The sequence below is a fragment of the Condylostylus longicornis genome, unplaced genomic scaffold (assembly GCF_029603195.1).
Source record: "Condylostylus longicornis isolate FDR11 unplaced genomic scaffold, ASM2960319v2 ptg000017l, whole genome shotgun sequence".
NCBI lineage: Eukaryota > Metazoa > Arthropoda > Insecta > Diptera > Dolichopodidae > Condylostylus > Condylostylus longicornis.
In genome coordinates, this window is record NW_026577986.1 from 5026864 (window position 1) to 5039786 (window position 12923).

General features: G+C 22.3%; 2 protein-coding genes across 2 annotated transcripts; one reads left to right on the forward strand and one right to left on the reverse strand.

The window, feature by feature from the left end:
* LOC129606061 (gustatory and odorant receptor 21a) lies at window positions 1-2465 on the forward strand. Its single transcript, XM_055516124.1, has 4 exons — window positions 1-769; window positions 869-1054; window positions 1137-1309; window positions 1368-2465. Exons 1-4 carry the CDS (start codon window positions 16-18, stop codon window positions 1470-1472), a joined length of 1218 nt encoding a protein of 405 aa, XP_055372099.1. The 5' UTR covers window positions 1-15; the 3' UTR covers window positions 1473-2465.
* A 1792-nt stretch (window positions 2466-4257) lies between these two features.
* Window positions 4258-10643, reverse strand: LOC129606091 (ethanolaminephosphotransferase 1). Its single transcript, XM_055516195.1, has 7 exons — window positions 10285-10643; window positions 10100-10208; window positions 7338-7406; window positions 6992-7256; window positions 6554-6896; window positions 5635-5815; window positions 4258-5545 (listed from the first exon to the last, which is right to left on the reverse strand). The coding sequence occupies exons 2-7, from the start codon at window positions 10184-10186 to the stop codon at window positions 5288-5290; spliced, it is 1203 nt and encodes a 400-aa protein (XP_055372170.1). The 5' UTR covers window positions 10187-10208; window positions 10285-10643; the 3' UTR covers window positions 4258-5287.
* Window positions 10644-12923: the final 2280 nt, after the last annotated feature.

The window sequence follows — 12923 nt, forward strand, 5'->3', positions numbered from 1 at the left end:
AGTATAGGAAAATTGATGACTGACAGTATTGGTGTAATTGATAATGAACAAAGCGATGCATTAGATAAACATGATTCATTTTATCATACTACAAAATCATTATTAGTTCTTTTTCAAATAATGGGTGTGATGCCAATTAAAAGAAATCCAAGAGGACAATTAAAACGAACTGGTTATGAATGGTTGTCAGGTGTATTTTTATGGGCGTTTTTTGTATGGTCTCTTGAATCTATTATAGTTGTATTTGTATTAAAAGAACGTGTTAATGCATTTAATGCTAACAATGAAAATAAACGTTTTGATGAAGTAGTTTATAATGTGATTTTTATAAGTATTTTATTTACACATTTTTTATTACCAATTGCGGCATGGAGACATGGTCCTCAAGTGGCAATATTCAAAAATATGTGGACAAATTATCAATTGAAATATTTAAAAGTTACTGGAACAGCAGTTGTTTTTCCAAAATTATATAAATTAACATGGGGACTATGCTTTTTTTCATGGGGTGCAAGTGTTGCATTATGTTTATCTCAATTTTATTTGCAACCAGATTTTGTACTATGGAATACATTTGGATATTATCATATTTTTGCTATGTTAAATGGTTTTTGCAGCCTTTGGTATATTAATTGTACTGCATTTGGAGTTGCAAGTAAAGCTTTAGATACTTATCTAGTAAATACTTTAGAATCAGAAAAACCAGCTGAAAAATTAACTGAATTAAGACAGTTATGGGTTGATTTAAGTCATATGATGCAACAACTAGGTAAATTATATTCATATGATATAAAATATTCAGGAAAATTGAAAATTATTACAATTTTTGCAAAATTTATTTAACTTAATTTTTTTTTTACTGTGTAAGGGCGTGCTTATTCAAATATGTATGGTATTTATTGTTTGGTAATATTTTTTACAACAATTATTGCAACTTATGGTGCCTTAAGTGAAATCATTGATCATGGTGCTACATACAAAGAATTCGGTTTATTTGTTATTGTATTCTATTGCATGTCTTTACTTTTTATTATATGCAACGAAGCTGATTTAGGTAAATTAAATTATAAAAAGACGCAAAAAAAAAACAATATTTTTTTATGTAAATTATATTAGATTATTTTTTTATTTTATAGCTTCCAGGCGTGTCGGATTAGAATTCCAAACTAGATTACTAAATGTTAATCTTACAGCAGTCGATAATTCAACTCAGAAAGAAGTTGAAATGTTTTTGGTTGCTATTGATAAAAATCCACCAACAATGAATTTAGATGGATACGCTAATATTAATAGAAAGTTAATAACATCGGTATGATTTATAATTTAGTCCAATTTTATTTTCACTAATTTTTTAATTAAAACTTTAGAATATTTCATTTATGGCAACATATTTGGTGGTACTATTACAATTTAAGCTAACTTTACTGAGAAAAACAAAAAGTCCAACACCAGCAGATATAAATAATCATTAAATTTCTTTTGTCACACTCAAATCATTGTTCCTATTACCGTTTTAACAATAAGAAAGTATTATTAATGAAAAATTAATAACTATTATCTTATATTTATAATCAAAATAAATTTTATTTCAATTAATAATTATTAATAAATATTCACAAAAATTCTCTGCAAATTTTTAAATACAAGTTTTCAATTTAAAAATTAGTATCTTTGTTCGATTACAAGTTTCTAATAATATAATTGAAAATACAGAATAATATATACATATATATTATATTATGCTATAAATAAGCAAATAAACACACATAAACAAGTAAGTGAATTTTCGTGCCTCTTCAATTGTGCTCACATCATATTTTATCCTTACTTTATAAATGTATGTACTATATAACACGTCATGAATGATAAAAGCACAATAAAGAAGATGATTACACCATAGTATATGCATTTGTTTAGTAATATATTTTTAAATTTTTTATAAGTTTTGAATATGATATGGCAGATGGTTATATTTTAGGTTGGCTTCAAAAAAAAAAAAAAAACTCAAGTTTTTAAATAGAATTTTAAACTAAACGAATGTTTTAAACCAAAAGCCAAACAATTTTGTTGGGTTTTATTATATATGAAGTTGATGAAAATCAAGAGAGGTAACAAAAAATAAACGTACTTATGCTTATTTTTTTAACATTTAAAATAGAATATGTTTATACTTAATTCATAATTACTCATTTAATAATGAATATGTTAACGCGAAAACGTTTTTTAATTTAAAAATTTAACTTAATTTATTAAAAAAAAAACTGCAAAAATAATCTCGAATATTATGTGATAAAATTTTTAACTTAACAAATAATAGCAGCCGAATTATAAATTATAAATTTAAAATAGTTGAGCAATATATTAGAATCTCTTTTTGTTCTTAAGAAATCATGGAGAATTCTTATGATTTTGCACAAAAAAATTAATTGATATTAAACTAGATACTATTATACAGTTAAAAAAAATTATATAAAATAAAATAAAAATTTAGAATTCAATTTGCATTTAATATAATAATACTTAATGATAATAAACACAGCATAATTTTATGATAGTGATATTTTGGTTAGTTTATCGAAAAATTATATATATCTCAAACATTTTTAATGTTTCAAAAAAAAATTTTTTTTTACTCTGTGACGTTTTGTAGAATATTTCATGAAAAACACTAAAATAATTACATACTAGCTTTATTATAAGGAATACAATAAAGTAATCACAAAATAACTTTGATATTTTAGAATTATTGTTCACAATTTATTATCGAGTATTGGAAATAAAGCTTTTATTTTAATTTTGAAAAATTTACTTCAATACCAAAATATTTGATTTAACATAAACTAACCATTTGCTTTAGATAATGGCCTGACTTCTTAAACTAAAATTATATTAATTATTAAAATAAAATTATTACAGCTTAATATAAATATTATGTAGAATTCATTGTTGAATACAAAAAAAAAATATTTATTTAAAAAATTTAAATAATTTTTAAGAATTAAATTTAGTTTATAAAAAAGAAATAGTAAAATTATATTTTTTTTATCTTATATTCTTTTTCAATAAATAAATCTCAGTTTCTGATAAAAACTAGCATTAATTTTTTGTAATTGTAAACAATTATAATTATAATTAGTTATACATATGCAATTAATTCAAAATCTAAATATTTATGTATATATTAAAAATAAAATCCTTTTTCGAAATTTTCTTTCATTTTTTAAATCAGTTATTTTAGTAAAGAAACTTTCAAATTATTTTGTAAACATTTACAATTAATGTTATTATTATTTATTTATAATATATTATAACTTATATATGTATTAATGTTTACATACTATAGCAAGATTATAAATTTTTTATTTAAGTATACGTATAATATAATTAAATATACATTTTCTTTTTTAATTTTAATTAAATTATGTGAAAATAGTCCACAATTATTAATATATATTTTAATATTTGTAACATTAAAGACTAGATGCTTTAATTTAATTAATATTTCTAAGTTTTACGTATTACATTAGTTAACTGAAACACTTAATATTTTAATTTATTGCAAAATGGAATATTTATATAAGTATAAAAGATAGATTTAATAAATTAATAAAAAATAAAATAAATTTTCTTTTATAAAATGGTTTTGAACATTTTACTTAAATTGAAAGGGATTACAATTTTATTTTACATATCCATTTTGTATAATATATTTCAAAATACAATTTAATTAATATTTTTTTTTTTTTTAAATGTTTGAAAAATTTCATATTTGTGTTTACATTAAGATTGTATAACTTTAATTACAAATTATTTGAAAAAGAATTATTAATTTTAAGCAAATTATAGTTAAACATCATTTGTTATACATAATACAATGAAACAGACATTTATGTACATTAGATATTATTATAATACATTAAAAATATGATGTATTTACAAATATAACTAATATTTTAGCAAATGGGGTTTACAATGTAATGATATTTTTGTCCAAATAATAATTTTTCGAATTTTTTTAATTTTTCAATAATTTTAACTATATAAAAATTATTTATTTTAAAATCAAAGTGTTTTACTGAAACCTTATTGAATTTAACACACTTAAAAGTCAATCTGTCGTAAATCCCTAACAAAAATTATTTTAATTATTACTTATTTATTTTATTGTAAATTTATGTATATACACAATAATTTTTGAAAAATTTCACAACATTAATCCAAAATTTTGAATAATTCCATTTTAAGAATTTATTTATTTTTTGTATTGTTTATGTTTCAGTTTTATTTTTACTGTGTTTTAAACAGGAACAATATTTTTATATAAATTTAAAATATTAAAATATTTTGTATATTATGCACAATACTAAAAGTTACGTGTACATACATTTATAATTTTATTGTTCAAAATTTCTGACTTTTTGTTTTATTTATATATATTTTATTATTAAGTAGTAAAAATTTTCCTCTTTGTCCTTAGTGACGTGACTTAAAAGCTGCTTCTTTTATTAATTTTAAAAATTATGTATACGTAAATGTATATTATAAAATAGAACTAATACAATAATTTATATTTTAAAATTATAACAGGTGCATTGAATTAATTTGTAAATTTTTTAAAATTAATTCGAATATTCTGTATAAATTCGAGTTATAAATTATTAACAATTTAATAATTGTAATTGGAAGAATAGCATAATATACATAAAGTTTAGTTTAAAAATATTTTCAAATAAATTCTCAATTTCTGATACTTAAGATAAAAATTACAAATTTTCATAAAACATTAATTTTTCCTAAATATTTTTAATTTAAAAATCAACGAAACTAATTAACTTTTTTAAAGCAGTAAAATTTTCATTTATATATTAAAAAATTCTTGTTATTGCAGTATACATCTATTAATTATTTTGAAAATTATGTTTTACAAAATTTAAATAAGTGTTAAAAATAGAAGAATTAATTTCACTTTCTCCTATTTAACACAACTGTGTAGAAATAATGTTCTATTTGTAATTATTGTTCGTAGATAGTTATACTTAAAAATTTTAATTTTGGTATATAGCGAATTGTTTACCACATCTCTTGTTATTATTTATAACAAGTGATGATTTTAAGTTGTAAATTAGTTATATTCATTATATATAACATTGTGTCAATTCTGTATTATAGTATTTTTGTAGTTGATTTCAAAATTTTATGAAAATTATATCTTGTAAATTAAAACTAAATTTCTTTCCTTAAGAAATCATAATAATAAATCAAATTAAAACCTAACTATTTACACTAGTTAATTAGGTTTTTGTGAATCCATTATCACTGGAGTTACTTTAAAACAAATTCTATTAAAATGTTTGCACATTTGTTGTACAACCTTTGCACCATATTGCCAGTGCGCTAATGTGGTACCCAAGCATAATAAATATAATATTAAACGTTCGAAAAATGGTATGTAAAAGGCTATAATCATTGATATTATAAAAATTGGTGTCATCCAATGAAAACCTTCGCATCGAGTACTTGACATTTGAGATACTATTAAACGACACTACAAAATAAATAAATACAGTTAATTAAATTTTAATATTAATTTTTAATAAATGAGTACATTTTAATTAAGTTTAAATATTTACTTACGCTAATGTTACTGAATATTGTTCCACTTAGTAAAAACAATGCTCGCGGATCCTTCTCAATTATATTTGACGGTGATTTAAAAGCCCAAAATAAAAGTAAAAACATAAATGTTAAAAATGGATACATTGGACGTGCTGCTTCACTAAAAGGTCTCATTTTTCCAGTTTTATTTTTGTATGAACTGAAAGTTAAAAAAGTTAGTAATTATTATAATTCCAAAAATAATTGATTAAAAACACAAAATTATCAAATTAAAATGGAATATGAATATCTATTATTAACTACGCCCCGTTTATATCGGGTTTAAATTTTTTTTTTCTCCCGTCATTGATTGTGTAACAATTTTTTGCTAAATTTCATTTCAGTAAAATAATTCTCAATTTATTTTTTCAATAAATTCTTTTTATCATACTTAACTTTTAAAATTTATAATAATTAAATCTATAGTAATTTATTTGGTTTTAATTTTTATTTGGTGAATTTTCATTTATATTTTGGCATAAAAATAATAGATTCGTTTTGCTAAACAAAAACAAAAAAAAAAAAAAAAACAGAAAAATATTACAAAGAAAATAAATGAAAATATAAACCTATTCATTAATAAAATTGCAATACTTTTCGCAATCATATTATATAATAACTAGGTAAATTGCACCTTATCAATTATAATACCACATGTATTTAAAAAAAGTTAATTAAGAAAATAAATTATACCGTGACTACGATAAAGTCATTCAAATAATGTTATGTAATCAGAAAAAAAAAAACAAAAAAAAACTTATCAGGAAAATACACACAAAAAATTGTTTTAAATTAGTAATTCATTCAAATTTTGCGAAACGTAAAGTTAATAGCATGAAAGTAGCATAATTTATAATTAATAGAATAATATTTTATTTTTACATATTTTTTCACTTACTTATGGACATTATAAATTACCATCGGTATGTTAGACATAGCACTTATATGAAGTGTTAATTCCATTGTTCTTCCTAATGGAATATTAAATGGAAGATCATTTTTCCAAATTTCATAACCATAATGCCATGTTATTAAGTAAAGTAATGTTGAACCCCACATACTTAAATCATAGCCCCAGGGTAAGTACAAAACGCCAGTATTATATTTTTCCCAATGTGATACATAAAAATTAAAAAAAACTGTCCAACAGATATAATACATTCTTATTGGTGGTATTGAAGTTTCACATCTTCCAAATATGCTATATAAGCAAGATGGTATTAAAACTGCTGTGTAAGAATCTACAAAAAAAATTGTAAAGTTAAAACTAATTTTGTAATTCTTTGTCGCATATCTATATCAGTGTGAACATTATGCAACTTATATCACATCGTACCTAAACCGTGATCAAATAATTCCCCTAAAGGTCCAGATAATCCAATTCGTCTAGCCTGTTTACCATCAATTCCGTCTAATGTATATGCTAAAAATATGTTTATGGCGCAGGCTAACCATACCCAATTTGGTATAGGTACTGAACCTTCTTTGCCCGAACTAGCAAAATAATTCCAATCATACCATGATAATAATACAAAATTAGCTGCACTAAATAAAAAACCAGCAAAAGTTAATGTATTTGGTGCAACCCATTTTGGACAAAACTAGAATATAAAATACAAAATAATTAAATTATTATTTTTATATACTATTATTCAATTTAAATTAATATTTTTATAACATACCCTAACGATATAATTCCAAAATGGATGCATAACATAAACGCTAAGTGGAGAAGTATCTCGTGCATTGTACTGAAATTACAAAATATAATTTAATATTAAAATTTTATTAATTAAAATATTTAATTAGAATTAAGCAATATTTATTGCCCCCGTTAAAACGTTATCAGTATGACATACTTAAAGTTTACTGAACTTTTACAATAATTAAATATTTACTTAAATCTATGCTGACAAAACGAAGCAATTATAGAGATAAGAGAATTTGTTTAAGTACGTATATTTTGTCTAAATATCTAACATACTTAGATTCAAATTTTTATTAAAATATAAAGTAAAAGCTTTCTAATAAAAATATTATTGGGATTTCAAGTCGATACATTATTTCTACACTTAGTAATTAATTAGTTATCTTTATTACAAATATTGAGCCATTAATTAGTTTTAATGGAATTAAAGAGTAAAATTAATAGAAAGATTTTTTTTTACAGCCCTATAGAAATACATAATAGAATATAGGTACTCATTTTAAATATTTTGCTATATATTTGTTAAACGAGTGTTTGTTATTAATATATTTCAAAAGAAAAAAAATTTGCTGATAAACAAATCTGTACAAAATTTTTTAATTAAATTTCCAGCAAATAAATGAGTAGTGTGTTCAAATAGTTAGACACCTGTTTCAAAAATTATGTAGAAAACCAAATGATAACAAATTTTAAAATAAAGTTTTTATGAAATAGAAGTATTTATATATTAGGGTGAATCTATTTCGTTATAATGTCACAGTGGTGTATTAGTTTTTTAGATGCATAATTATATACATATTTTTTCACCCCTCGGAGAAGCAAAGGGCTGGCATATGATATCGCACACAGCCATACATCATTGGGTTTTTAAATAGGTAGGTGACTATCCAGCCGTAGCTTTTTCTCTATCAATGTTGGTATAATGTGTCTTGATTTATGGTAGCTAAGTATTTGGGTAGCTTCCAAAATAAATTACACTGTTTTTACATTTTTCTGAATAATTAAATTAAGCAATATATTATCATATTTCTTAGTTTAAGTCATAACTTTTCAACTAGAATATATTTCATTATTATACTAGATTGACTATCAAAATTAAAAGGTATAACAAAACGATGTTTATTGCCTTGGATGCTTCCTACAGGGTTATTGTTATTTAAAAAACTGGGAATAATAAGTTGTTGGTTACTTAAATTAATATAAAGTGTTACGCCACTGTATTGCTAAAAATAAAAAAAAAAAAAACAAATAAAAAAGAAAAATTAATCATATAAATAATCAGAATCATTCCTTTACTGTAGGTGTATTACGTCATAATAAACGAAAAAGGTATGCTCGCGTTCATATAGAATAAACTCTGTATATAATATTTATGTATATTTATAATAAAAAATTGCGCGATACTATACATACATAGCTTACGAAGCTATAGCTACTTATAAGTATATATATAAGTATTACTAAAAAAAAAAGCATTACTCAAATGTTGAAATAATAAACTGAATCTTCTGAACTACTAAAATATTAAATAGTTTATAAGTATGTTGAATTCCATGCATTGAATGACAATTTTTCATATTATTTTAAACTAGTAATAGGTAAAATGAAATCAACAAAATATACATATAAATTACATAACTATATATTTACATTTCTATAGGTGCCTTACTGTTTAACTATATGAAAACTAAAATATTCTTTTAGAATTAAAACTTTCCTTCTTTTGTAATTGTATTTTGATTTACATAAATAAACATCAAGTACATGAGAACATTTAAGAATATGTAAATCTTTTAATTCAATAATTAAGCGATTAAATCAGAAATAGCTAATTGAATATGAATGAATCAAAATTTTAAATTAGATTCAAATTTAGATTAATTTAAACAAAAAGAGTAGTAATAAATATTCGGACCGAAGCAATAACAATAATATTTAGGTAGGAAATTAAAAATGTTTTTAAAAATTTAATAATTTTCTGGAACTTCGAAGTCAATTTTAGTTTGATAAATTTAATAAAGTTCTTGTACTTATTTAGGTAGGTACCTCCATACATTAATTTCTAATACATAATGGGGCCTAGATAAAGCAAAAATACTTTAAAACAATGTTCTTTTTATGTTTTCTTTTGGAAACAATTTATTTCAAATAAGGAGAGCAAATAGAATTTCGTTAACAAAATATTACAAATATTGATTTTTTACAATATATGAAAGTATTAAAGCAGGAAATTTTAAATATAATATTTTGTTCTTGTTTCTGGAATACAATCTATACACAGTTTACCTAGAAATATAGCTTAAAACATAAAATTTTTAAAAGCATTTTTAAAAGTTTTAAAACGAAGGCAAAACTACTTTTAATAATATTATTAGCCTTGTTAAATACTGTATATTTGTATGTATATAAGAACATAATGTAATTATATGGTAGTTATACTTATTTAACCATTAATTAAATAAGTATGCATATATGTACATATATATATATGTATATACGAGTTTTATAGCGGCCATAAAAACTTCATGCCAGACGTTGTATATTGCATCTACTATTGTTTGTATTATGTATACACACCATGTTATACATTATCATTAAAAAAGTTTACTAGATCTAATAAAAACTAGTTTTGTAAAACATCACCGTTTTTTTTTTTTTTTATTTATTTCATTAATTTTAATATTAGATGATTAAAATATCTGATTTTTTAAATCTTATGTAAAACTTATCTCTCACCTTATAATTATCGAATCCAGACAAGTGCTCTTTGGTCAAATAATCTTGTTCTAATAGTTCTTGAAATAATATTTCTTTATTTTTCATTTTGCTAACAAAAACCAAAAAACTAAAAATTATAAAAATTCCAAGTAAAATATTTTTCTAAAACTTTTATTTTTATTCGGGATTTTCACTTATGGTACCTAAGTATTTAGGTAACAAATTAATTATTGATTTTGTCGGTTCTATGCTTCTTCTTCTTTTTTCTTGTAGACGTTATTTCAATTGAAGTTAACCAAAAAGAACCACAATTCCACAATTCCTTATATTTTATTCAATTTATAAAATTTGATGAGATAAAATTTTTTTTTTATATTGATTTTACAAATATTTTTTTAGTTACATTAAAATTTAGAATATTATTAATTTATTTCACTGCAATGCAATTTTGTATTTAAAATGAAATTCATTCATAAAACTTAAAAAAAAAGACAGAACAAACAACATAAAAAAATATCAACACCGCGTTTTTTTTTCTACTTTTCTAAAACTAAAAAAACTGCACTGCAATATAAAAACAAATTAATAGAAAAGCACAACAAAAAACAATTTTTCAATTTTGATAAATGTCAAAAGTTCAAAATGTCAAATTGAATTTTGACAATAATTTTTAAATAACAACAACAACAACAAGATATCAATCAGAAACATTTGCAGCGGCGCATAGATAAAATTCGATAATGAAATATTGTGTAGGATTTCCATGTGTAGTCTTTATTTTCGAAATTCGATTTTATATAAAAGAATCTGGTTTCATATGTAAACTTATATTGATCTTCAGTAAAATTGCAACTAAATGTAAAATTAAATAATTATTTAACAGCATTTTTGTATGCATAACATCATTCAGTTGTTCTTCTTTCATTGTAACGTCGATTTTAAGTATAATATTTTTTGGATTATAATGAAAACAACAGAAATATTTATCGTGTCATTCATAGAGAAAAAAGGAAAAGAATATAATATAGGTAAACAAATTTAGAAAAACAATCAGTTGTTCTCAAACTTTTGTTTATAGCAAACGATATACAATAACCAATAACGTAAAAATGCTTCAAAACTAAATCAAGATACTTGATTTACGACGGTGATGTGTTCTATAAAACAGACGAGTTGTTGTAAGACGAGTCGTAGTTAAAATTGAAAACAGAAAAAAATAATATTTCGCGACAAAATGTCAGAATTCATATGGAGAACTCATACTAAAATGGGACTGTCCAGACAGAATCAGGCGAAATTATGGCAGCAAATTTAACTGCCGCCGGTGAAGTAGTCTAAATTCATATTTTATTATAGTCCGCCATTTCCTTTCCCCGCTTTGGTTTGGTTGTGCAAAAACCGATTTTTTTTTTTAGAAAAGTATATTCATTTTTATTTGAGTAAAACTGCAAAAATAATAGTAGTTGTGTTAATTAATAAATTTTAAAAGAAAACTGTCGTAACTCCAAATTTTCATGTATCAGATACGTCATAAATCGAGGCCCTAGTAAGAAAATTATTTTGGTTTATAATATAAATGTCATAACGAAAAAGAATTATGCAAAATTTATATTTTTAATTGTTTATGTGTGCTGAATAATAAAATAGTGGAAAATGATAAAAATAGGCTCTTGAAAATATTGCAACTTTTTAGAATATCTTATTGATAAGTTTTATAATTAAATAAATGTTGTTCTTATAAGGATTGTATTAACTTTGTAACTTATTTTCAACTAAATACTAATTAGCGAGTATAATGACAAAGTTTATGAGAAGAGTGTCATGTTGTTTTTATTTCAGTTATGCTTGTACCTAGTCGTACCATACATTATTCCTATTTAAAAAGAATATATTCTTATATAAAGTAAATATTGTAACAAAAAATTCTGTTTAAATATTAAAAATTAAAAAAATGTTAATTTACATGAATCTACTATACTTGTATGTATCTACTGTACCAATGCTTTTTAATTTAGTGTATAATTTTAGTGTCAAATTTTTGAAATTGTTTTACAAATTATTTAAACTTTTCTATATTAAACTTTTTAAATAACCAAAACTAGCTTTATATGTGTGTATATATAGTTATGTAAATCAATTTTCGAATAATTTATTTTCTAAATTACGATTGCATTTTAATTAAAGAACACACCTTTTCTTCACCTCATATTTATAACACATGTACCGGTCTATTTATCCTGCGGTGCAATTGCAAATAAAAATTTCTCTTACTTTATTCTTACATTATTATATTAACTGTTCTCAAATTTTAACTTTCTTTCTCTCATTTTTTTTTTTGTTTATAATTTTTATTTATACATATATTGTTTACCTCCGAGATTATGATTAATAAAATAGAAAAAAGTAAAAAAAAAAACCAAAAAAAGAGAGTGTGGAGAGCAAAAATTATTTTCCTTTTTGTTTATCAACTCCACCTAAATAAGTACACTATAGTTAATAGTATACATCATGAGGATATCAACAGTTCTTTATATTCAAAATTTGAGATAAACCACGTGTAAATAATTGTCAAAATCATATGTTAACGGTATTGCGCATTACAATAAAATTTTTTGAAATACTCAATTTGTTTTCCCCATTTTACCGTTCTTTAACTAAGTACACAAAGTATTAGATTCTCCCACATGTAATATAATGACATAAAATGCATGGTTGAGCGATGTTAATGAAAGACAGAAAAAAAAATGGCGATTTTCATATTTTCTTTCCCTTGCCTGATTCATTTCATTCGCTATATAAAACTGTCAGAATTCTAAAAGAATTCCGTCAGTATTCAAAGAGA